At 46.9% G+C, this 23981-nt stretch overlaps 1 protein-coding gene across 6 annotated transcripts in view; it reads left to right on the top strand.

Annotated features, from left to right (window-relative positions):
- RYR2 (ryanodine receptor 2) overlaps nucleotides 1–23981 on the top strand; it is a 540637-nt gene that overhangs the window by 308732 nt on the left and 207924 nt on the right. For 5 of the 6 annotated variants that reach the window (XM_045860807.1, XM_045860777.1, XM_045860798.1 and 2 more), the window contains 5 exons: nucleotides 6318–6421; nucleotides 8453–8536; nucleotides 11833–11992; nucleotides 14966–15113; nucleotides 21875–22083. In XM_045860807.1, coding sequence (XP_045716763.1) covers nucleotides 6318–6421; nucleotides 8453–8536; nucleotides 11833–11992; nucleotides 14966–15113; nucleotides 21875–22083 — 705 coding nt within the window. The remainder of the gene's footprint in view (nucleotides 1–6317; nucleotides 6422–8452; nucleotides 8537–11832; nucleotides 11993–14965; nucleotides 15114–21874; nucleotides 22084–23981) is intronic. The other variant, XM_045860769.1, reaches the window with a different exon arrangement.

Genomic DNA, 23981 nt, shown 5'->3' with positions numbered 1-23981 from the left:
CGATTACCGCCGCAGTAACCCTGCACGAGACTCCGTTCTCTGCAGGTGTGTTGACACAGGTGCTCGGAGCTCTGCCTTGTCACACGCACTCTCATAGGTGTGACGTTGAATTTTCACAGCAGCGCCTGGGGCTGAGTGCTGTTTATCAGTTTTACTGGCGACGGCACAGCTACGAATTCTCGCAGTTGGGACCTGCTGGACAGCAGTCCCAGTGCTGTTGGAGGCCAGGCCAGGACTGGGACCCTGGTTGCCTGCTTCGAGTGTAAACTGCTTTGCTCTGTGAGACCCATTGAGTCATGACCCGAAAACGGGATCCTTTTATTAAATCAGTGACGGTCAGACCAGGGCTGTCAACTCATTTTCACAAGGGGCCACATCAGCCTTGCGGTTGCTTCCAAAGGGCCAAATGTAATTTGAGGACTGTGTAATTGTAACTACTCCTTAATGAGGGGCAAGGAGCTTGGCGCTGCTGCTGGTAGAAATAAGGTGCAGACCAGATAAAACAAGGTGGAGGGCCAGATTTGGCCTGTGGGCCTTGTGTTTGCTACCTGTGGCTTAGACAATTGTCAGTTCAGCAAAAATGTATTAAGTACCTAGTTTTCTGCTTTGCAAGGCAGTGGCTGCTGGAATGGGGCAGTCCCACATTCGTGTGCAGATAAACCGAGGGAAAAACTGGGGAGCAAGACAGACCCCGCAACCCAAGGTTCCAGTGTGGGGAAATAAAGCCTCAAAACCTCTGATTGAAAAAACCTGTGGGTGTTGAGGTAGCAGGAGAAACCCCCAGCCTCACAGGAGAGTTCCTGGGGAGACCCACAGGATCATAGAACATACACAAAACCACCCACCCAGGAATCAGCACCAGAAGGGCCCAACTTGCTTGTGGGTAATGGGGGAAGTGACTGAAAACTAGCCGAGAGCTGAGCAAGTGGCATTGTTCCCTCTTGGACCCCTCCCCTACATACAGCGTCCCCAGCGTGGGTTGCCCTGCCCTGGTGAATACCTAAGGGTCTGCCTTTTACAATGTAACAGGTGCACCGAGACAAAAAAATATGGTCCAAATGAAGGAACAGATCAAAGCTCCAGAAGAAATACAGCTAAGTGATGAAGAGCTAGCCACCCTATCAGATGCACAGTTCAAAACACTGGTAATCAGGATGCTCACAGAAATGATTGAGTATGGTTGAAAAATAGAGGGAAAAGTGAAGGCTATGAAAAGTAAAATAAAGGAAAATGTACAGGGAACCAACAGTGATGGGAAGGAAACTGGGACACAAATCAATGGTTTGGAGCGGAAGGAAGAAATAAACTTTCAACTGGAACAGAATGAAGAAACAAGAATTCAAAAAAATTAGGAGAGGCTTAGGAGCCTCCAGGACAACTTTAAACATTCCAATATCCGTATTATAGAGGTGCCATAAGGAGAAGAAGAGCAAGAAATTGAAAACTTACTTGAAAACATAATGAAGGAGAACTTTCCTAATTTAGCAAATAAGTAGACTTCTGGGAAGTCCAGGAAGCTCAGAGTCCCAAAAATGATGGACACAAGGAAGCACACATGAAGGCACATCATAATTATATTACCCAAGATTAAAGATGAGATAACCTTAAAAGCAGCAAGAGAAAAAAAAAGGGAGTTCCCAGAAGACTCTCAGCTGGTTTCTCAAAAGAGACCTTACAGGCAAGAAGGGGCTGGAAAGAAGTATTTCAAGTCATGAAAGGCAAGGACCTACATCCAAGATGACTCTGTCCAGCAAAGCTATCATTTAGAATGGAAGGGCAGATAAAGTGCTTCCCAAATAAGGTAAAGTTAAAGGACTTCATCATCATCAAGCCCTTATTATATGAAATGTTAGAGGGACTTATCTAAGAAAAAGAAGATAAAAAAATATGAACAGTAAAATGACCACAAACTCACAATTGTCAACAACCAAACCTAAAAAACAAATACAAAAGAAAAGAACTAGAACAGGAACAGGATCACAGAAATGTGGATCACATGGAGGGTTATCAGTGGGGAAGGGGAGGGGGGAGTATAGGGGAAAGGGTACAGGGAATAAGAAGCATAAGTGGTATGTACAAAATAGGCAAGGGGAGGGTAAGAATAGTATGGGAAGTAGAGAAGCTAAAGAATTTATATGTAGGACCCATGGACATGAATTAAGGTGCGTGAATGATGGTGGGGGGCGGTGGTACAGAGTGGAGGGAATGAAGGGGAGGAAAAATGGGACAACTGTAACAGCATAATTAATAAAATATATTTAAAAACAAGTTGGGGACATGTAGAAATGCTAATTAAAAGATTTGAACATCAGTTAAAGTGACTAAAGAGAGATGTTATAACTGTGTACATCATTAATGGCCAGAGGATCACGGACAAATTTTACTGTGAGTTCCAAGATAAGGAATTTGAATTTTGGACAAAATCCGCCTCACGTGTCATGATGAGGGAGAGACAGTTGCAGGTAAGGAAGACTCCCTGCAAACCAACAAAACCCCTCGGGAAGCCCCGGGGTCACAGGGATGTCTGTCTGTGGGCGCTCCCAGGTCGCCTCAGTGATGCCGCTCTGCGCTGAACTCTGCCTTGAGTTTGTTCCTTCAAAAAATGAGGACAACGTAAGTTCTCCTTAGTGTCTGTTCTTTTATAATGACCTCCTGTAATGACTTTTTATTGATTTGAGAGAGAGGGAGAGAAACATCGACTTGTTGCTCCCCTTATTTGTGCATTCATTGGGTGACTCTGGTATAAGCCCTGACTGGGGATCCAACCCGCACCCTTGTGGTATCTGGACAGTGTGCTAACTGACTGGCTACCTGGCCAGGGCCAGTGTCTGCTCGGCAGTGAATTCAGTTCCACGCACACCTCCTCCTGCGGCTGTGTTCAGGGCCGCCTCCTAGTCTCTCCTGAAAGGCATGTAGTTCCTCAGAGCTGTCCTTGATACTGTCATCCCTGACTGTCCCTTGCCCAGCCTGAGGCGGACTGCAGCACCTGTTGTCTCTGAGCCTGGGGCCCCTGCCCTGCCAAGCTCAGGGATCCTGTCAGGAGACCCCAAAGCTGGGAGCTTCTCAGGTGCACACGTGAGGAGAGTCCACACCCTTCTCTTCTCTGACAGTTAGCTGCCCTGAGTCCTGCGTCCTCACAGGCTTCCCGAAAACTCCTTTCCGAGAAGAGGCCTCTGATTCTTAACAGATGCGCCCTGTTTTTAGGCTTATACCAAGCATTCTTTAACGTTTAAACTGAAGGACTCAAGTGTTTTACTTCAGAGTAATTTAAATGTCACAGTGAGCTGAATATGTTGGTTTTGCTTTTATTTTTGCAAAGGACGTCTGACCTCTGAATGTCTCTGGGCCTCCCTCACAGGAGCATCCTACAGGAGCTCTGGTTCGTGGGATATGGCGGCAGATAGTGGCTGGCATTCACCTGGTCCTTTAACACTGATTATGTACCTACTGTTTGCCTGGCTGTGGCTTGGTGCTGGAATCTCAAAAATAAAAGACCCTCACTTAGAGTCCGTTTGCCTTTTAGGAGTTTCCAGTTTAGTTGAGTGATAGACATGCAGACAGTCACAGGCTGAGTACTCCACAGGGGTGCTGACAGAGTGGAGAGGGTATATTTAGGTCTCTCCTGGGAAATCAGAGAAGGCTTCCAGGAGGAGGTGCATCTTTGCTGAGGCCTGCAGGATGAATCAATTGGTTCACTTGCAGCCAGGGAGTAGGACCTGCATGTATGACTGTCTAGGGTTTAGGGCACTATGGTGATGTCTCAGTAGCTTGGCCAGAGGACAAGGAAGGTGGTGGTAATAGGCCAGAGGGCACAGGTAGGAGGTCTGGCCAGGTAGACAAAGGGCTTGGGCAGGACATGGTTTATTCCGTGGGGGGTAAAGAGCACTGAAGAATTGAGGGAGTGTGGTGGCATGCTTCATCTGCATTGGAAAGGAGCTTGGCTGTGGGTTTGGGGACAGTGAGCCTGGAGGGGAGCTCAGGGAGGGGAGCAAGGTGGTCCAGGTGAGATAGAGGTGGGGAGCACCCGCCCTGGGGGAAGAGAGCCATGACGGCAGGTGTTTGGGAGTTCCTGTGTGGCCTGAGGGTGAACAGGGAGGAAATCTGGCAGATCTCTGGTTCTGGTGGGGACCCCAGAGAGGATGTAGGGAATGGGGAGTGGGAACTACTCCAGCAGGTAGGCTATCTCAGGACTGGGACAGTTCATTTTTACCTCTGTGTTCAGAATTCAGAGTTAAATTTTGTGACCCTAGGTTCCATTGTTACAGAAGCAAACCCCCTGCCCCCGGGGTCTTTTATACCATGGTTTGTCTTTGCCTGCCGCTGCTGTGTTAGGAACTGTGGCTCTCAATGCCAGAGTTTGGTAAAAGGGAAAGGAACTATTTACTCAAAAGTTATACAGGTTCAGAGTAATGGCGGAATGTCACCATTAAATCCCAAAGTCCCTTTAAAACACCCACAAACACCCACACAGTCCTGCCTCCTCTTGCCAAACCAGGCCAATCAGGGGACCGTATCTCAGGGAAAGAAATAGAAGCCTGCAGCTCAGCTGGGCTCCTGTTCTTAATCCAAAACCACATCCTCACAGTGAGTGGGGGGCATCCTCTGCATCCTTTCAAACTGTGGGGCTGAGAGAGAGTGCATTCGCACGCTCTGCACAGCTGCTACATGCTGCTTTCCTGCTTCTTTCTAAGCTGCATGGTCAAGAGAGCCCCTGCTCCACTCCCAAAAACGCGTGGTTAAGCCCTGTCTGGGTTTAAATCCTGGCGCAGCTCTTCCTCTGTAACCTCATGTCCAACCTCTTCTGCAAGTGGCCACACCTGCCAGTAGTCTGGTTTCTTCTGCCTGTCTTGGCTGCCATTGTTAGTCCAGGCCAGTGTGGATGGAGCGAATCATCTCTAAGCTCTCACGCAGGTGCTGTAACCAGGGGGAGCTGCCTCCCCATCCAGTTAAGTCCTGGGTCAAAGTCATGCACATGTCCCTGGTTCCACACAGGCTGTGAAGCCAGCCTTGCTGTTACTGATATGCAGACTAACTCTCAACCCTGTGCTTCTGCTTTTGCAGCCCCCAGCTAGGCTTGTGGGGGCCCCAGGGCCTCTCAGCCTATGCCCCGTTAAGTCTACACCCTGTTAAACCTACACCCCATGACACCATCTCCAGAGGTACACATTTAAGTAAGCATATAACATATCCTTTCTGTAAATCCTGTTCATTTGTAACAGTCACCAGAAGAAAAGAATAAATGTGTCATTTTTAACTTGGGGCCTCCTGAAGACTTTAGAAAGTTCTGGCAGTGTTTGTGTACTTTTTGTGGCATTTATGGAACCAGTGATCATCCCCAGGGGGTAGCTCGCTCCCTAACAGCCTGTGCCGGTCACCCGGGTGCCACACAGCAGCCAGGCCCATGCCCCCTCTGTCTCTGAGAAGGTGGAAGCCTGGTTACTAATGCAGTGATGCAGGCGGCTTCCTCAGGATTCACTCCTAATGTCTTGAATTTAGTCTGATTTCTAATAGACAGTTCAAGGATTGATGTGAAAACCCTGCATCATGCTAATCAGAGCGTGGCTGAGGTGGTGGTGGTGGGGTGACTTGTGACTGTGGGAAGGGGCGTCTGCAGGTGAAAGGAAGGGTTGACAGTGAAGCGTTCACAGCAGATAGCCAGGCTGATAAGTGAGGTCCGAATCAGTGTGGCTCTGAACACTTAAAAATGAATATACATTCGAGCTGAGCTGTCACTATGCCCTTTTGATGTAGATGTTGTGTGAGTGTGCAGAACATGCTGAGTGTGCGCTGCGTGCCTGGTGCACTCGCAGTGCTGCGGCTGCTTGGAAGAACAGGGCAGACCAGATCCCCAGCCCTCTGGCTTCATGGTCTGGTGCAGGGAAGCAGACCATAATCAGATACTCCAGGATCAAGTCCTGGTCCGTTAGCAGGTGGTAAGGGTTATGGACCGAGAAAACAAGAGTAGGGTGGGTGGGCAGATGGTCACACTGGGGGGTGGGCAGGATGAACCTCAATGAGAGAGTGCGATTTCAGGAAATTTCAGAAGGTGCTCAGGGAGCCAGCGGGTGGGCATCAGGGCAGAGCAGGTGTGGACGCAGGGCCAGGAGCTGTGCCAAACCAAAGGGCCCAGGCGATGCCTGGTTTTAGCCCTGAGGCAAGTATGACCCGTGCCTGGAGGTCACATGAGCACCGGTGCTGAGTGACCATCTGGGTGTCCCCTGCGGCTTCCCCTCCACTTCGCACACGTGTTGGGGCGGCCACTGCCCTGCCTGGCCTGGAGACCAGACTCTTCCATGCTGCCCTCCGTCCTGTTGCAGGTCAGAGACGACAACAAGAGGCAGCACCCGTGCCTGGTGGAGTTCTCCCAGCTGCCCGAGCAGGAACGCAATTACAACCTACAGATGTCACTCGAGACCCTGAAGTGAGTTTCTGAACTTGCTCCACCCGCCTGCCTCCGAAAGGACTCAGGCTGCCCTGCTGCCTCGGACAGCTGCCGAGCTGTTTCCCTCCCGCTTGGAGCCTTTCACTACGCACAGGCGGCCTGGGTCAGGCTGTGGGGAGGGAGACCAGGCCTTGCTGTCCTGAGTCTGGACCCTCTGCATTCTCACCTTCTGAGGAGCGGTCTCTAGACATTCACTGCACTGCAGGGCCTGAGGGTTCGGCCACTCGATGAAGTGCCACTTAGAGACCTGCTGAGTCACAGACTGTTACTGATTTGAGGTGATGTAACTAAGATGTTAAAACTGGCGTTTAGAAGCTGTTACACCAGTTGAAGGGAGCAACTTTATGTCTTTTGAACCTAATAACTTAAAAAATGTAGGCTTGTATTTCAAAATGAAGGACTATTTATTTTGAAAGATTAATTTTCTCTAACAATTTTATTGTATTTTGTCAGAGAATCAGACCATGATGGACTGGAAATTAAAAGGAAATTGGTCCATTGTTATATATGTAAGAGATACTGAGTTAAAGTAATTAAACAAGGTTTTATTTCTGCTGCTGGGTGCTGTGACTCTCGAATGGGAGGGAATCTGTTCCTTCCCCAGATGCAGGGAGCACAGCATCTCCTGTCCAGAGAGCTCCCGGGGCCGTGGGTCTGAGGAGCTGTGGAGAAGAGCCACAGTGGGGGAGTATTGGCCATCCACCCTCCTTAAGTTGCCATCCCTACTGCAGGGGAAAGAGTGAGCTGGTATGAATTAAAGGGAGGAAAGTCATCTTAAATATGAACATAGAAAGATTCAGAAAATATTTTTGGAAAGACTATAACATTTCACATGTTCCTATTTGTCCTTGGTGGCCTATGGAACTGGATTTGTTCAAATTGGTCAGTTGTCCTAATACCTGCTTACATTATGGATGAAACAATGCTTTTATCCGGTTTGTGTTTTGGTTTTGTTAAGAATAAGGAATTACCATGTTGTACCAGCCTAGCCTAGGCTGCCATTGTTCCCACCCAAAACTGTAAAAAGATAAGCAACGGAGAAAACTATTTGCAGCTTATGTCTCAGACATTAGAAGAGCAATTTTGAAAACTAAAATCTAGTAGAAAAGTGAACAAAAATTTGTTCTCAGGAAAAAGTACAAATATTTCTTAAGCATATGAGAAAGGTGCTCAAATGCACAGATATTAAGAGAAATGCAAATTAAAAGTATGGTGAGGTACCTTTTTAACCTATTAATTGACACAGGTCAAGCAGTTTGGTGACTGGGGAGGGCGTGGGAAAAGGCAGTGTCACACACTGCTGGTGGGGACATAAGTCATTTCCATTCTATCGGCTTTGCTACTACCAGTTGAATTTTAAAGTGTGCGTGCCCTGTGCTCCAGTAGCTCTGCATCTGGGAATGTATCCTGCAGGTGAAGGGTCCAGGGCGTGCGTTTAGTGTCTGAGGCTGCTCCTGGCAGCATCATTTGTAACAACAAAAGACTGACCGCAGAAACTGGGTAAAACATTTTGGCACATCCAGCTAATGGAACACATCAAGTTGTTGAAAAATAAACCACCTTTATATGAAAGGACAGTATTTCAAAATTACCTTGTAAAGTTAAGGTAGCAGATTGCAGAGAGCTGTCTCTTGAATGTACCCATTGTGCAAAAAGAAAAATAGCCTGCGCACACACGCACACATGCACAGCTCCCTCAGTGTATGCACACACTTGAGCAGGACACAGACAAACTGGGAGCTGCCGGGGCTTCCGGGGGAAAGGCTAGAGCGAAGGGACTGGAAGGCAGCTTTCAGTAACCTCCTCCTGGGGCCACTTCAATTTCCCACGTCTTACTCTACTCAAAAGCAAATAATTTATAAGTAAATAAGTGTTCTTTAAACACACACACACACACGACTTGCATTCTGCTTTCGGGTGGACCGATGTCCCTTACTTCCACCTGCCATTGTGTTGGGTTGGGTGGGACGTGAGGATGGAACTGTGCTTATCTCTGGTTTTGTTTTCCAGGACTTTGTTGGCATTAGGATGTCATGTGGGTATATCAGATGAACATGCTGAAGAAAAGGTGAAGAAGATGAAGCTACCCAAGAAGTAAGTTGAACGTCTAACGATATTCGGTAGTCCACGCACTGACTGAGTGCACCTGAGCAACTTGTGACAGAGACCTCCGTGCATGGCTCGCACTCAGCTGAACGTCCAGACACAGAGTTTAAACTTGCTGTGCTACGCTAGGAGCAATGTCAAGTTTCATGGACAGACAGGAAATGAAGCCCAGAAAAATGTGCAGAGTGTGTTATAAAAAGTGTGCTGTTTTCCCTGTGTCTGCATGTGGTCAACATACACATTCCCTTATTTCCAATTGATTGGGTGTGTTTTTCCTCTTTCTACCAGAAAATGTAACTTTATTTGGTTTTACAGAGAAAATATACAGAGTCTGGCACAATATAATGCCCCCTTTTTATTATAAAATCTTTTATTCCAAACTCATGAGCACGTAATTCTGTAACATAACAATGTCACACTCAAGCACATCATGTGGAATGTTCAAATTAAAACTATAAATGATCACACCCATATTATTCCCCTGCCAACCACATTCAGTCAGGCCTCACTTCTGCCAGGCCCTGTATTTTAGGAATAGCTATGCTGTTGGTATTGTCCACATAAGAAACATTTAAACCCGGAGAGACTTTTTATGAGTGTATTTGAACCAAACTGACAATTGCTGGAAAGCAAAATCTAAACAGATTGGGAAATGCCCCTAAAAATGGCAATTTTGCCCCTTACTGTATACATGACCGTCGAAGGAGCAGGTGAAGGGGGTTACATGAAATCACTGGATGAACAGTAAAATGCTCGACTCGCACTTTGCACTTTGCGCCAGTGGGTAGAGGGCAGTCAGTAGCCCACGATTAACACGACAGCAGCAGCAGTGAGGGGACTGCTGGTCTCTGCCCTGGTGCAGTGGTTGTGCCTGGACAACTCTGGAAAGGGGGCAGTTACCCTGCCGTGGTGAAGGAGGCATGTTACCCCAGATGCACAAAGACAGAAGGTGAAGTCTGACCTCTGTCAGGGAAAACACCCGCCCAGGACATGCCCACCTGCTGTGAACTGCTCTCAGTTAGAAAACTTAATTTCAGACAGCCCTGCAGTCTCTGAGTTTGTGAGGCCCCGCGCAGGCCTCCTGGAGCTGCTCAGTGTGTTCTCCCCGTTGTGAGGTGAGAGGACAGAGGCTGGGAATGCCGTAGCATCGGTTTTGCCTGCTGTGAAGTCAGGGCCCCTCTGGCCTGTGCGGAGTCTGCACACCTGCGCTTCCTCATCCCCTGCCAGGCCCCGACAACACCTACATCGGACAGAAGTTCTAGGTGCTGGATGAGCACATATGTAAGAAGTAGAAACAGTTTCCTGTCACTGTTTTTTCTTTATTTTAACTTCAGGACTAGAACCACTTTCCTGAGGTCTGTGCGCAGTAAAGAGCAGGCCTGGAAATGCATTGAGTGATCTCATGGAAGTAAAAACGAAGTAGCCACCTGATAACCTCTGTCACTGACCCCAGGACTCTAGTTACCTCCACAAAACATAAAATCAAAGTAGAATTGTGTTTGCTATGGTACAGAACCAAAGTGGGGTTCGACTGCCTGCTGCCACCAAAAGGCAAACTCTAGGGGCAGAGGCTGGTGAGAAAGGAAAGAGGGTTTTATTTGATGTTGAACAATCTGGGAGAAGGGGGAGCTTCCTGCCTCAAAGCTCATATCTTCTACAAAACCCAGGCATCCCCAGCAAGAGCAAAACAAAAGGCAGTGCCCAGAATTCCTGCTCCATCTTTAAAGTGCCATCTTTGGATCCTGAGGTGGCTTTTAAGTGGCTATCGAGGTAGCTTAGCTCGTTTCCCACTGCTGTCTGGCTTCAGACTCCCTCCTGGAATATGCATGTGGAGCCAGCATTGCCACTGGCCACGCAGTTTCTAGGGCCTCTAGGTCCTGAGCACGCACTGGCTGGTACATCCACTAGGTGGGAAAGAGTGCAGTCCTTCCTTCCCCAGGGTTATGTTGGTTTAGGGTGTGGGTCGGACCAGGTGCTTTCTCAGAATGACCAATTAGCTTTCCAATCCTCCTGACCAACCCCCTCTTGTCCAGAGGTTAGCCCGGGCACTACAGATGTGTGGGACACAGATCCTCTGGGACTGTCATTCACCTTTGCTGTCATGGCTGAATTATGCCAAAGAACACCAGGGCCGGACCAGGAGGCTCAGACATCGAGGCCGGTGGGGTCCCTAAAGTGATCCAGCAGGATTCTTGCTTAAGACTGGACAGAATGGAGCAGGCGGAGCCTAGGCCATTTGTTTTTTTAACTTAGCGTGGTTATCTAGTGAATTGTCTTTTTGTGCTGAAGGATCTTTGAGATGAGCAGGCGTGTATCTTTATCTTAACTTGGCAAAAAGAGTAACTCCTCCAAACACTGTAGCTGATGAGCTGCTGCGTGCCACGTGCTGGTGTGTGGACAGTGGCAGCTGGGAGGACAGTCAGAACAGGTCCGGATCTCCAGGCCTAGTGATGTTGGGGAAGGCGGTGTGACCGAGGAGGGGGGGAGGTTCATGGGCAGTGTGCCAACCTGGGGGTGACCCAGAGGACACAGCCATGAGTCTGTGTGGAGCAGGGCAGTGCTACTGCCTAGTGTGACGTGTTGAAAATTTTATATTTTCAATTTTATATTTCTTCCAAAAGATTAAAATGTATACTTATTTATTACCTTTTCTCTCTAGCTCAGAGTGTGGAAATTGTCTCTGGTAAGAGTCCCTAAAACACCCAGGCCTTTGTGATGTTTGGGTGATTATGGATTTTCTAGTTTTTCTTACTGAGGGCTTCCTCAATTACATACCTAGGAATGACAGTAGGGACGTCATTTTTAAATGCATTAGAATTTTCCTATAGAATAGTGAATAGTATCTGAAAGGATACACAGCTTTATTAGATAACATCACGTTAGTATAACATTTAAATGTTGAAACTTGAGAACTTTGGTTGAGAAATCCAGCAGATGTTCTGATTGATCACCAATAATTTGATTTATACTATATAAAGGGCTTGATTATTAGGAACACACAGTATAATTCCTTCTCTGCTTTGAGAGATATGTGAATTGGTTTATTTCTGCTTTATTGGTGAAAAAACTAAACCATAAAGGGGACGTGGTCTTTCTTCCTAATGAGTTATTGGCTTAAGTCGGAGGGGTCCAGGCCTGCTGATTAGTGTGTCACCAGGGGCTTCCACATTGCTTAGGGAACACTTGGAAATAGATGGGACCGGGCAAAGGCTATGTCAGTGATTTTTAAGCTTTGGCTTTTTTGGAAAGGCCAGTTATGTCATGTGTTTTGCTTTGCTCTGTAGTTACCAGCTGACGAGTGGATACAAGCCTGCCCCAATGGACCTGAGCTTTATCAAACTCACTCCGTCCCAGGAAGCGATGGTGGACAAGTTGGCAGAAAATGCCCACAACGTGTGGGCTCGGGACCGGATCCGGCAGGGCTGGACCTACGGCATCCAGCAGGTACGTGGGGACTTGGTGCTGCAGGCGTGGGCTGAGGTACACTGAGGGGTCAGCAGCAGAGTGTGTGACAGGAGAGATGAAATAATGATGCTGTAAAAACTCACCCAAATACCTTAGAGCACCTGTTTAGTGCTGGACCCGAGCTTGTCTGATGACCACAACTCTGCATGTTAAGTGAGGTGTGCAGTGAATGTCATCAGAACAGCGCTGCACAGTGTGACTTTGGGGCATTTCTCTTGCTGAGACTGTCTTTCAGGAGGAACTTTTGAAACAGGAGAAAGTGTGATAAAATAATAGAAAGGGTCCACGATTCCCTAGTCCTAGCCCCGGGGCGAGGTGACTTTCAGAATCCGGCATGCCCAGCCTTCCCAGTGGTGGCGTGAGGCATCCCGCATCTTCTGTGGCAGGTCGGCAGGCCAGGTGCTCACCTGGTCACCATTGCTGGCAGGACAGTGCCAAGAGCAATGACAGCAGCCTTGCATCTGTTCAGATCATGCTTTGCCACAAATGAGTGTTTCTTAAACTTGGTCAAACTGGAGGTTTCTGGATTTCACAGTCATGGTTCCCTGTGAGCAGGGACACTGGTGGAGTCGCTAACCAGCGTGGGGTGCACAAGGAGGTGGATAGTGAAGGTTAAGAGCAAATTTTAGCCTTGCCTCTGAGAGGCCGTGTGGCCTTTGTTGGGCAGGCTACTTGAATTCTCTGTGCCTCTGTTTTCCTCTTCAGTCGATTATTTAAGTCACAACTGGAACCTAACAAATGCTGTACAACCACCCATTCTCAGGTGCCCGTGCCTGTAGTCCATAGGTGTTTTCTGCTGTAACTCCCATGGTCCCATGAAGCGTGGGCATGCAGGGTGTGTAGGGAGCCTGGGAGAGTGGTTCACTCGGTGCTACAGAGCCCACAGGTGCAGGGCCAGGTGGGGAGCTTGCACCCCTCTCCCCTGCTGTGACAGGACCTCTGGCCAGACTGTGGCAGGTGGCCTTGGCTGAGGTTTTTCAGAGTAAAATGGGTTGTTACTTAGTGGACACTTAGACTGGGGTTCAGGATGAAGTCTAAGTGATACTTTGAAGATGTGTTTCTGATCCCTCTAAGCTACTGACTTCTGTCATTCGGAGAGCTAAAGAGGAGTTGAATAGCTTTACTTTACCTCCTAAATTGATAGGGCATTTTCACGTCGAATTAAACTAGTTGTGTCTGACGAGAATGTCAACACTGAGTCAGTGTAAGCAGGAGTGTGTGTGTGTGTCAGAGAGAGGGAGTGAGTGACAGGCAGAACTTGACCTTTCATGCATCTCAGGCTCCATTGGCCTCAACGAACTCACGGTTCTGTCACATGGGCTGGGGTTTCTTCGTAGCTGCCTGTTGGAGGAGCTCCTTCCTGGGCTCGTGGTCCCTCCGTCTCCTGAAATCACAGGCTCTGAGAGACCCTCACTTGCACCCTTCCTCCCCGCTGCCCCAGCTCCTTCCCATCACCCTTCAGGTTGGGGGGCCCGCTTGGGTACCCCCCCAAGGCACATGTCGGGGCAGTCTTCCAGTGCTGCCAGCTTTTGCACCCCCTCTCGTTACGTGGTCTTGTGCGGGCAGTAACTCCTCGAGGGTAGTTGACTTGCTGCCTCTTCTCTGTCTCTAGCACAGCTGAGCTGAGACATGAGTGCACATGGAACCCTGGGAGTGGCTGGGTGCAGTCAGGTTCCCGGACACTGTGTCTCAGAGCAGGAGCCACAGCAGGCTTCCCGATGCCATTCCATTCGGGAGAAGCGTGGGGGTGAGGCCGTGTTGCAAAGGAGGGGTGCTGGGTCCTGTCTGGAGGCTGCAAACACTCTGTTATGCTGCTTCTTTATCCTGAGCAGCTTTGGGGCTGTGTCTCCAAGTGTTACAGGTGCTCCTGCTCTGCGGGTGAGGTATTTAGCACATGTCACCAGGGAGCAGGGGGCAGAGTAGGAGCAGCTCTCCTCACTCCCGCCAGCTGGCACAAACCCTGTGTGCTGTGGAGCTTGTCTCGTTGGGAAGGTTTGCCCACACCCCTGGCCTCCCCGTCCCCCTCTGTGCCCAGGTAAGTGGGAACTGCATGTGACTCTGGGAGTTTGGGAAGGTTGGTGGATGCGGCCCAGAGAGTCTCAGTGCGTGAGTGGAAAGAAGGTGTGTCTGCAGTGCCAGGGCCCTGAAGACCTGCAGGCCCTGTGCCTCCCCACCGCCCTCAGTGCAGGCTTCGGCTCACTCCGAAATAAGCGTCTTTGCCCCAGCAGTGAGACAGTCTGTTTACCCTCCTTGTTAGCACCATGTTGACAGAGTTGAACTTGGAGCCTCTTTTGTAACATATCTGTAATCAAGTTTGTACTTCTGGAATTACCTGGTTTCACTGATTGATGGGGTAAACTTAGTGTGTATTTTCAAAGATCATTGAAGTTGTAGACTTCAGAGCTTCTGTAACATAGTGTGTTTTCTCTTAAGAAGGGACAGGAGCCTGTGTAGACTGTCGAGTCAAAACCGCTGTGACCGGCACTACTTTGGCTCTTCTGGAAACCAAGGCTTGTCCGTCCGTGGAGCCGGGAAAGTGTGTGTTCTCTCTATTAGCTCACTGCCTGTGTCCATGGCATTTGGCAGATGGTTAAAGAGACCTTTCAGGCTGGCTTTTGTCATTGCTGTGGCAGCTTTCCGCTTTTGTCCTCGCGGAGTGGTCTTGCTCTAAACTGATGCAGACAGCCACTCACTCGATGAAATCTTCTACATGGACTGTTTCAGTGGCTTCTGTAGCCTGAGAAGGAGGGCAAAGGGAAGGGGGAAGGGGCAGCCTTTACCCTCAGGGGCTTTATATTTTGTAGTATCTTTTTCATCCTTATCTGAGGATGCATTTTTTATTGCTTTTAATTGCTTTTTATTAATTTTATTGATTTTGTTGTATTTACTGCCTCACTTCTGAACGTTGTTGGTGTTACCTCAATGACAGCACCCTTCTTCTCTCCTTTACAGGATGTAAAGAACAGAAGAAACCCCCGCCTTGTCCCCTACACGCTTCTTGATGACAGAACCAAGAAGTCCAACAAGGACAGCCTACGGGAGGCTGTGCGCACGCTGCTGGGGTGCGGCTATGGCCTGGAGGCGCCAGACCAGGACCACGGTGCGTCAGGCCGCTGTGTGCCCCCCTGAGGAGCCACAGGTGGTTTTCTAAAGCCAGATTGACGGCCAAGGGGGGCGGGCCAGGCAGGGTCCTTCAGAGTGGAATCTGCACGCTGGCGTGCCGTCTAGGGCTCCTTTTCCTGGAGGGTTGGACCCGTCTCCCAGCAGAGTGGCTCAGGCCCACAGTGATCCTGCAGGGGAAGAGTCTAAGGTGCACCTTGAACTAGCTCTGACCTTGCCCCTGCCAAGTCCACCAGTTTTCCTCCAGAAGAGCTGGTTTCAGTTGTTCGAGGGAGTAAACTGTCATGGGAGCCAGTGTCTGACCCTTCACTATTTATCCTCATTTGTGCCGACGACATTAATCAGTGCAATAAGGAAAACACATTAGAATAGGCACTCAAAATATGTGTTAAATAAATGGGCTTTTAGAGGTTTTATGAAGGACACATTTTCCTTTAATAATACCTTTTAAGAATATGATTTAAAATGATCAACTTGTTAATCTTTTGTTCCTGCAATGTAAGTTGGCATTGTTGACCTTAACAAATAGACCAGATATTTCCCAGGGTTTGTTTGGGAGCAAGAGAGAGTTGCAGCAAGTGGGCTAATGGTGAACCACCCACAAATCCAAAGAACAAGGGAGAGGAATGTTCTTTTGTAGAAAAGGGGGGCACTCAGAGGTTGTAAACAGAGACACTGTCGGAGGAAACTGGGAGGTTCTCAGGGCAGTGGCTTTTCCTTTGCTGAGGGGTTGTCAGGTGAGGAGAAGATCTTCCTTTTTGCTGCTGGAGTAGTAGAGTAGAAAAATGTTCTCCTGTAGGTGATGGTAGTATGTCTTCCTCTTTGGGGTGGTGAGTGGTAGGGCATGAGCGAGCCCTTTGCAGGCCTTCCCAACTCCGGTTTAAATGAGGGTTTTGTTTATTATCTTCACAGTATTAATATTCAAATTTTAAAATTGGCAAAGACTGTGTGCTTCCTTATCGCACCGTATCGGAATCTCCACCAGCTAGCTAACACTATTCGCTCACCCTGGTGATTCTGAGACCTCGCACTACCCAGTTTGTAGGCCCACCCAAGCTTCTTCCAGGGGCTTTTCTATACAAGTGGCCTGTCTTGGCTCATGCTGCAGACTTTCCTAAAATCTCTCAAACATTCACAAACCCCAGACAAGCAGCATCTTGCCTCAGCATGCCGAGAACCTCTTACTAAGCAGCCCCAAGCCTGGCACTTGTGAAAGGCAGACTTGATTTGCTGCTACGCCTCTCATGGGTACCTCCAAGCCCAGGACAAGTGGCAGCCACCTGCAAACCACTTTGTGGTTCATGCTGGGTGGTCCCAGGCAGGGCACAAGCAGCACCTCTATATGTCTGCACCACCTGGAAGGCCCCAGAGACAGCACAACTGGTGGAGAGCCTCTGACCATGCTGAAGCATACCCATGCACTGCCATGACTGACACACTGACGAGGCAGACTCAGCAGGTACCAGAGCTGTGCTGAAGTGAGTTCTGCTCTGTGAGACTAGCAGACGTGCCACTATGCTTGGGGCCAGTCCTCCAGCCAGTTGGCCTGGGGCTAAGTCCTTCCCATTGACATGCTAACAGCAAGCAAGGGCCAACTACAGCAGGAGGGTGCACACAGCCCACAGGGGACCCCCACAGGGCAGGTGTACCTGGAGCACCCAGCACAGGTGACCAGAGAGGCTGTGCCACTGGGCCCCACAGGACACCTACGACATAAGACCACTCTACCAAGACAAAAAGATATAGCAGCTCTACCTAATACACAGATACACACATGAGGAGGCTGCCAAAACGAGGAGACAAAGAAACAGTCCTAAACAAAAGAACAGAACAAAGCTCCAAAAAAAGATTTAAACAAAATGGAGACAAGAAACCTACTAGGTGCAGATTTCAAAACACTGGCTGTAAAGATGCTCAGTGAACTTAGGAGAAGAGTAGATGAACTCTATGAGGATTTTCACATAGAGAAAGGAAACAAAAATGGAGGTAGAAAACATAAGAAGGACCAGTTAGAAATGAAGAATACAATAACTGAAATGAAGAATGCACTAGAAGAAATCAATAGTAGAGTAGATGAAGCAGAGCATCACATCAGTGATTTAAAAGTTAAGGTGGCAGAAAACACCCAGTCAGAACATCAGAAAGAAACCCCCCCGCCAAAAATGAGGATAGTTTGTTTAAGCAGCCTCTGGGGACAGCTTCACACATACCAACATTTGCATCAATAACAGAAAGTGTCCCTAACTTGGCCAAGGACCTAGACATACAAGCTCAGGAAGTGCAGAGACCCATAATTAAAGTAGCAAATGTTAAAGAGAGAGAGTATCTTAAAAGCAGCAAGAGAAGGACTGTTAGTTACCTGCAAGGGAGCTCCCATAAGACTGTCAGGTGGTTTCTCAGTTGGAAACTTAACAGGCCAGATGGAATTGGCATGAAATATTCAAAGTGATAAAAAGTAAGGACCTATAGCAGATATTGCTCTACCCAGCAAGGCTATCATTTAGAATTGAATGACAGACAAAGAGCTTCCCAGACAAAAACCTAAAAGAGTTTATCGCCACCAAACCAGTATTATAAGAAATGTTACAGGGACTTCATTAAGAAGAAGAAAAAAAATCATGAATAAAATGGCAATATATAATATATATGTCAATAATACAGTATATAATATATATGTAATACAATATAATACAATATATATGTAATACAATATATAATATATATGTAATACAATATATAATATATATGTCAATAATATGTTCAAATATAAATGAATTAAATGATTCTGTCAAAAGACACAGGGTGGTCCTGGCTGGTGTGACTCAGTGGTTGAGTGCTGGCCTGCTAATTAAAGGCTTGCCAGTTCGATTCCTAGTCAGGACACATGCCCAGGCCAGGTCCCCAGTAGGGGGCATGTGAGGGGCAACCACACATTGATGTTTCTCTCCCTCTCTTTCTCTCTCCCTTCCTCTCTCTCTAAAAGTAAATAAATACAATCCAGAGAAAAAACAAAGATGCAGGGTGGCTGAATGAAGAAAAGATCTTTACATATGCTGTCTGAAAGAGACTCACTTCAGACTGATTGAAATATGCATAAGGACTGAAAGTAAAGTGATAGAAAAAGAGATTTCATGCAAATAGAAATGAAAAAAAGTTTGGGTTAGGGAAATTGTTATTTCACAAGGATGATGAAAATGGAAGTTAAAGGAGAGGTGTGAGAGATTGTATTGAATAAAATAAGTCTGGTGATCACTAGGATAAGATTAAAAACATCATAAGTGACTCTACTGCTTTTACTGACATTAAAGAAGTTAAGAGCATAAAAATTTTTCTGCAATTGAATCTAATCCTATGTTATTAATCCAGGTTTTACTTTATTTCCTAGTAGAAAAATGCTACATATTTCAGACTGAATATGAACTCAGTATTTGAATTGTACTATTTTTGAAATCTTGTTCTGAATACTACTTTAAACATTTGAAAATTAATTTTCTTCATTATAAGGTTTTAATCAAAATTAGAATTGCTTAATTAGAAATAATACAAAGTTAAAAGGATGATTTGTTAGTATCAATAATTTTACTTATCTAAATATACCTAAAATATTTTAGATGTGTATGAAATTTTAAAGACAGTAGCCTCCCTTCCTTCATAGTTTACTATAAATAATTAAAAATAATTTAATGTAATGCATGATTAGATCTCACCTGCCCTCTAGTGGCCAGTGTCTTTTTTTTTTAATATTTTATTTATTTATTTTTAGAGAGGGAAGGGAGGGAGATAGAGAGAGAGAGGAACATCAATGTGCGGTTGTTGGGGGTTATGGCCTGCAACCCAGGCATGTACCCTGGCTGGGAATCGAATCTGGGACACTTTGGTTACCAGCCCGCGCTCATGGCCAGTGTCTTTTAAATGCAGGGTTTGCAGCCTGGTGTGGTAGGTGCGTTGGCCCTTCTCCATCCATCATTTGTGATCCCTCCCTGTGCACCCCCGGGGGACGTGGGAACACAGTATTATTCATACCTTACCCTTAATCTCGAGGTGGTTTGCTAAAGGCATAGATGCTGGATTTCTTCTCTTGTGATCAGCAACAGCCTTGATAAAATGCATTAGGAATATATCGGCTGACTTCATTTTTTAGTGTCAGTTTTGATTATATTCATCATAGCAACATAAAACCCATGTATATGACACACCTGATTTAGAACTGCCTACCAAACACACATGAATGTAGAGTGTTTAATGTCCAGTAAAGCCTAAGAAGTGCACGTTTTGGGGACAGGGGTGCCGTCATCAGCTGCATGCCTGGACACCTGCGTCTGGGCTCGGGACAGGTTTCATTCCTTCTGCAGCTGGTACCTGAGTTGTACCCGCCCCCCAGCTCAGTGCCACACGGGATACAAAGAAATCTGTCACAGATTGTCTGGAGCTGTTCTTATAACTTCTGTGGATCCAGATTTTCACTGATGATTGATATTTTATCAAGAAACAGAATGCTAAATGGTTGCTTCTGAAACCATGTCTGTAAGCTCACCTGACAAATGAAAGAAGTACAGAGTGTGAGCCATGAGACACACCGATGTGGAGGGAGGCATGAGGAAGTCTGTGGAGACGTGTCTGTTCCGAGTGCAGACCGAGTCTCACAAGTGGTGAGGAGAAACCACCAGGCTCAAGACATCTGGCACCGTTGCCTCGTAGCGCCATGGTCTTCCAGGGAACCCCTTATTCCCATTTCCCGTGTGAGAGGACAGCAGTGGTGCCAACTCCTAATGCCAAGAGATGTGGTGCAGCGGGCTCTTAAGGACCTTGTTATGTTTTCAGACTGAGTCTGCCTTCTGGCGTGTTAGGTGTGAGCTGGTGTGAACGCCTGCCTGCCTCCCCCGAGCACCTGGGCCTCGTGGGCCTGCTGGTGGAGGCGATGCCCTGGGAACCTGAACAGGGAAAACACATCTGTGCATGTTTCAGCACTTTATAATCCTAAAACCTTAGTGTCTGCACTTAGAAAAGGGGGTATTTTTTCTTTAGTTCATATTAAAATACAGTGTATAATTTTACTTGCAAATGTTGACATAATTAAAATAAGGATAACTACAAAAAAGCATATTTCTTCCCTGAAAAGGAGTTCCCAGGTGTCTGGGCTCTAGGTGGCATTTTGAGTTTGAGGCTGTCACTGCTGCCGAATGGGGCAGCTTGGAGCACCCTGGGTGGTCAGGCCTGTGCGTGTGTACATGTGTTGTTGTGGGGAGAAGGTGGAAACATGACGTGTTGCTTGTCCAGAAACAGCACAGGTGTTGAAAGGTTTATCAGCAGGTGCAGTTCTGCTGTACCCTCTGTAATCACCACAGACATCATCAAAAAGCAGTAACTGATCGTTTCATTATATTAGCTCCTTGTACGTGCTAGACCTCTTAGTCCATTTTCTTTACTTCACTCTAATCTTAAATTGTTAAAGGTGGGCTAGCTATGTGTTTACCAGGAAACTTTAGAGCTTATCTAGGTTTTGTATAGTTGATTAGATCACATGCAATTGGTGGTTAAGCTGTTATTAAACTTCTGTTATTTATAAGGTCTTTCCCAACTCTTAAAAAGTGAATAGGCGAGAGCTAACATTTACCAGCACCTTCTATCTCTGCGCCAGCTACAGAAACAGAGGGTGAAGAACTCAGGCTGTGGCCCAAGGCAGCTCCCGAATTCTGCCATTTGTTAGTTCTGTGACTTTGGTTAAATCACTTCAGTTTCCTTCTCTGTGTCTAACCCAGACCTTAGCTGAGCGGACTGCATCCTTGGAGATGTCAGCTCAGTGGACCCTGTCCCCATGATGCCCTGTATCTTCCTGGGGGCTTCCATTCTCAAGGTTACCCTGGCTTCAGGGTCCTTGGTCTGAGGTTTCTCACTCCTGGCTCTCAGTCCACCTGTGTCCACTCTCAGTCCACATGCACCAGTCCATGTGCATCCACAATAAGGTCACATGCATTTACTTTGACCCAGCGTGCGTCCATTCTCAGTCCAGGTGTGTCCACTCAGTCCATGTGCACCCACTCAGCCCATGGGTGTCCACTCTCAGTCCACGTATATCCACAATAAATACACTTGTGCTCACTCTCAATCCAGCGCCCCCTTTCAATCCACGTGTGTCACAGATGTCTATCCCTTTGCACCAAACACACTGATTCTGATATTAGACATGCTCTTCTACTTTCCCCCCAAATTCCTAAAACACATTGTCTGTGTGTGCAGCACTTCACAGTGAAGATGTGGGGGGTAGGAGTTTGTGGGTGGCGACCCTGCCCTGCTGTTTGTAGTTTTCTCCCTCTCTCTATTGCTTGCCAGGGCCTTCCCTCTTCTCTCCCGCCCACTCATGTGGGTTCATTCCTTATGTGGAGTGGTTTAGGTCTGTCCTGTTGTCCGTCCATGCCTCACGTGCATCTATCTTTCTGCTGCCCAGCTGTCCAATGGCTGGTACGTCCGTCTTCCATGCTGAAAGATAGTTTCCTGCTGAAAGGGTGCCCTTGTTGCCAGCACAGCCCGCAGCAGAAGTCCTGTGCTCTGCACTCTGCAGCGCGGGCCGTGGCAGTGGCGGGCAGTGGCAGTGTCGGGCAGTGCAGGTCAGCTGCTCTGTACAGTGTCAGGCCCAATGGGAGTAAGAGTGTTGATAGTCCGTGGTGGCAGGTGTGAGTCCCAGATGCGGTGCGGCTGCCCTCCTCACTCCCGTGATGATGAGCAGAGCCCCCTTCCCTGCAGCAGCCCGGGCTGAAGTGTGCAGCGGCACCGGGGAGCGGTTCCGGATCTTCCGTGCAGAGAAAACCTACGCAGTGAAGGCCGGGAGGTGGTACTTCGAGTTCGAGGCGGTCACGGCGGGAGACATGCGGGTCGGCTGGAGCAGGCCGGGCTGCCAGCCGGATCAGGAGCTGGGCGCTGACGAGCACGCCTTCGCTTTTGACGGTTTCAAGGTGAGCGCTGGCGTCCTCCCGGCCCCTAGTGGCGGTCTCCTCCCTCCGAGCCTGGGCGTCCCTGGGATTCCCCAGGATTTCCCGGGATTCCCCTGTGAGGACAGCGACATCAGTGCTTTGTGGAGCACCAATTTGGACAGTTTCTTGGGAAGTTTTTGGCCTTGTAGTTTCAAAACATTTTTCTCCATGGCACAAATACAATAGTCATTGACAACGAGATGAATCACCCATGTCTATCAAAAGCATTACGAATACATGTACTAATTAAAGATGCATGCTTTGTGACAGCAGTTCCTAAGGGAATGTGTCCTCAAAGCAGTGGGTCATGATAGGTAGACACATTTAATAACTGGAAGAATAGCTGAGCCAACGTGGTTTGCAATCACAAAAGGTTTTGATTTTCACCATTGTTAGTAATTTTCATTTCTTAGGCTGTGGGGAAGCTGGTCAGGTGCTTATTCTATCATTTATTTATATATCATAAATGTTTAAATGTTTTTGTCTAAGTTATTTAAACATTAAAAATGTATATATATGAACAAAGCTGCAATAGAATAATAGTCATTTTTGGTTGATAAAATTATAGACACTTTATTCTTTTATTTGTATTCTCTGATTTTTCTTCAGTGGATTATATTCCTTTCCATATGAGGGGGAGAGTCTAGTAGAATGAAGGAAGTTAGAATAGATAAGCAACCATGTAGCGCAGGCAGGAGTGTCCAGCCTGTGGCCTGTGGACCCCATGCGGCCCAGGATGGCTATGATTGTGGCCCAACACAAAACCATAAATTTACTTAAAGCCTTTTTTGTTGTTTGCCAGTTTTCGTTAGTTTTGTATATTTAACGTGTGGCCCAGAACAGCTTTTCTTCCAGTGTGGCCCAGGGGTGCCACAAGGTTGGACACCCCTGACAGAGATTTGACTTTGGGTGTTCGGGCACACATCATGTTCAGGAAAGCATTTCCAGGCTAGAAATCAGCATTGAGTTTTCTAAAGTACTTGCCCACTTTGTTCTGAAATGGACTGTTTCCTGAGTCCTGTTTTTTTTTTTATTTCAGGTGGGAAAATATAACACCTTTTGATACCTAATTTAGTTAAATAAGTTTTCTAAAAACTACTATGTATGATATGTGAGAGGAATCACATTGTTTTGCATTGGTGACTATATTGTGTTATGTATTAGCTCACAATGCAGTTTATGCTTAGGGGAAAGTTAAAAGACTTTACTGGAAAATTAATATAACTAATTTTGTACCTATAGACCAGTAGAATACATTATATTTATCAAATTATATGTTAAGTATATTTATAACATGAGATTTCACCTGTGTTTATCAAACAGTATTGGTATATATATTCAGTCTTTATCTTTATTTCAGCAAACATATTAAGAACATTTTTAGGTTTGATTTGAAACTTTTATCATACAGGCTGGGGAAAAAGTAGGTTTACAGTTCATATGGAAAATAATACAGTAATTAATAATAACAACAACAAGAATAAACTCTGTTTTGCATACTCACAACTATAAACCCACTTTTGCCCCACCGTGCATATTGAAATGCTTCTATTTTGTTAAATATCAGTGCCATTGATTCCAAGGAATGCAGTTTTATTTTGAAGCAGATGAAAATTCGAATGTCATTGAAAAATTCTCAGCTGGATTCTCCTCTCATAATTCTTCGTTTTTGGGGGAGTAGAGAAAAACCAACCATGTCCTGGGAAGCATTCACTGTAGGGAGATAAATTTTTAAAGTCATAGAGTTTTTAGTTTAATAGAAAGTATGTGGACTAAATTTTTAAATGACGGACTCTCAAAATGAGGAAGAAGCATTTGGATTTTTCCTGAGTCAGTGCCTACAGTGCTGCCATTAGGGATTTAGGATTCTCAGACATCCG

The sequence above is a fragment of the Phyllostomus hastatus genome, unplaced genomic scaffold, assembly GCF_019186645.2.
Source record: "Phyllostomus hastatus isolate PE091 unplaced genomic scaffold, TTU_PhHast_1.1 phas_contig_148, whole genome shotgun sequence".
In the NCBI taxonomy this organism is placed as follows: Eukaryota; Metazoa; Chordata; class Mammalia; order Chiroptera; family Phyllostomidae; genus Phyllostomus; species Phyllostomus hastatus.
The sequence above is the reverse complement of the archived record's forward strand: the minus strand, read 5'-3'. Positions and strand labels throughout refer to the sequence as shown.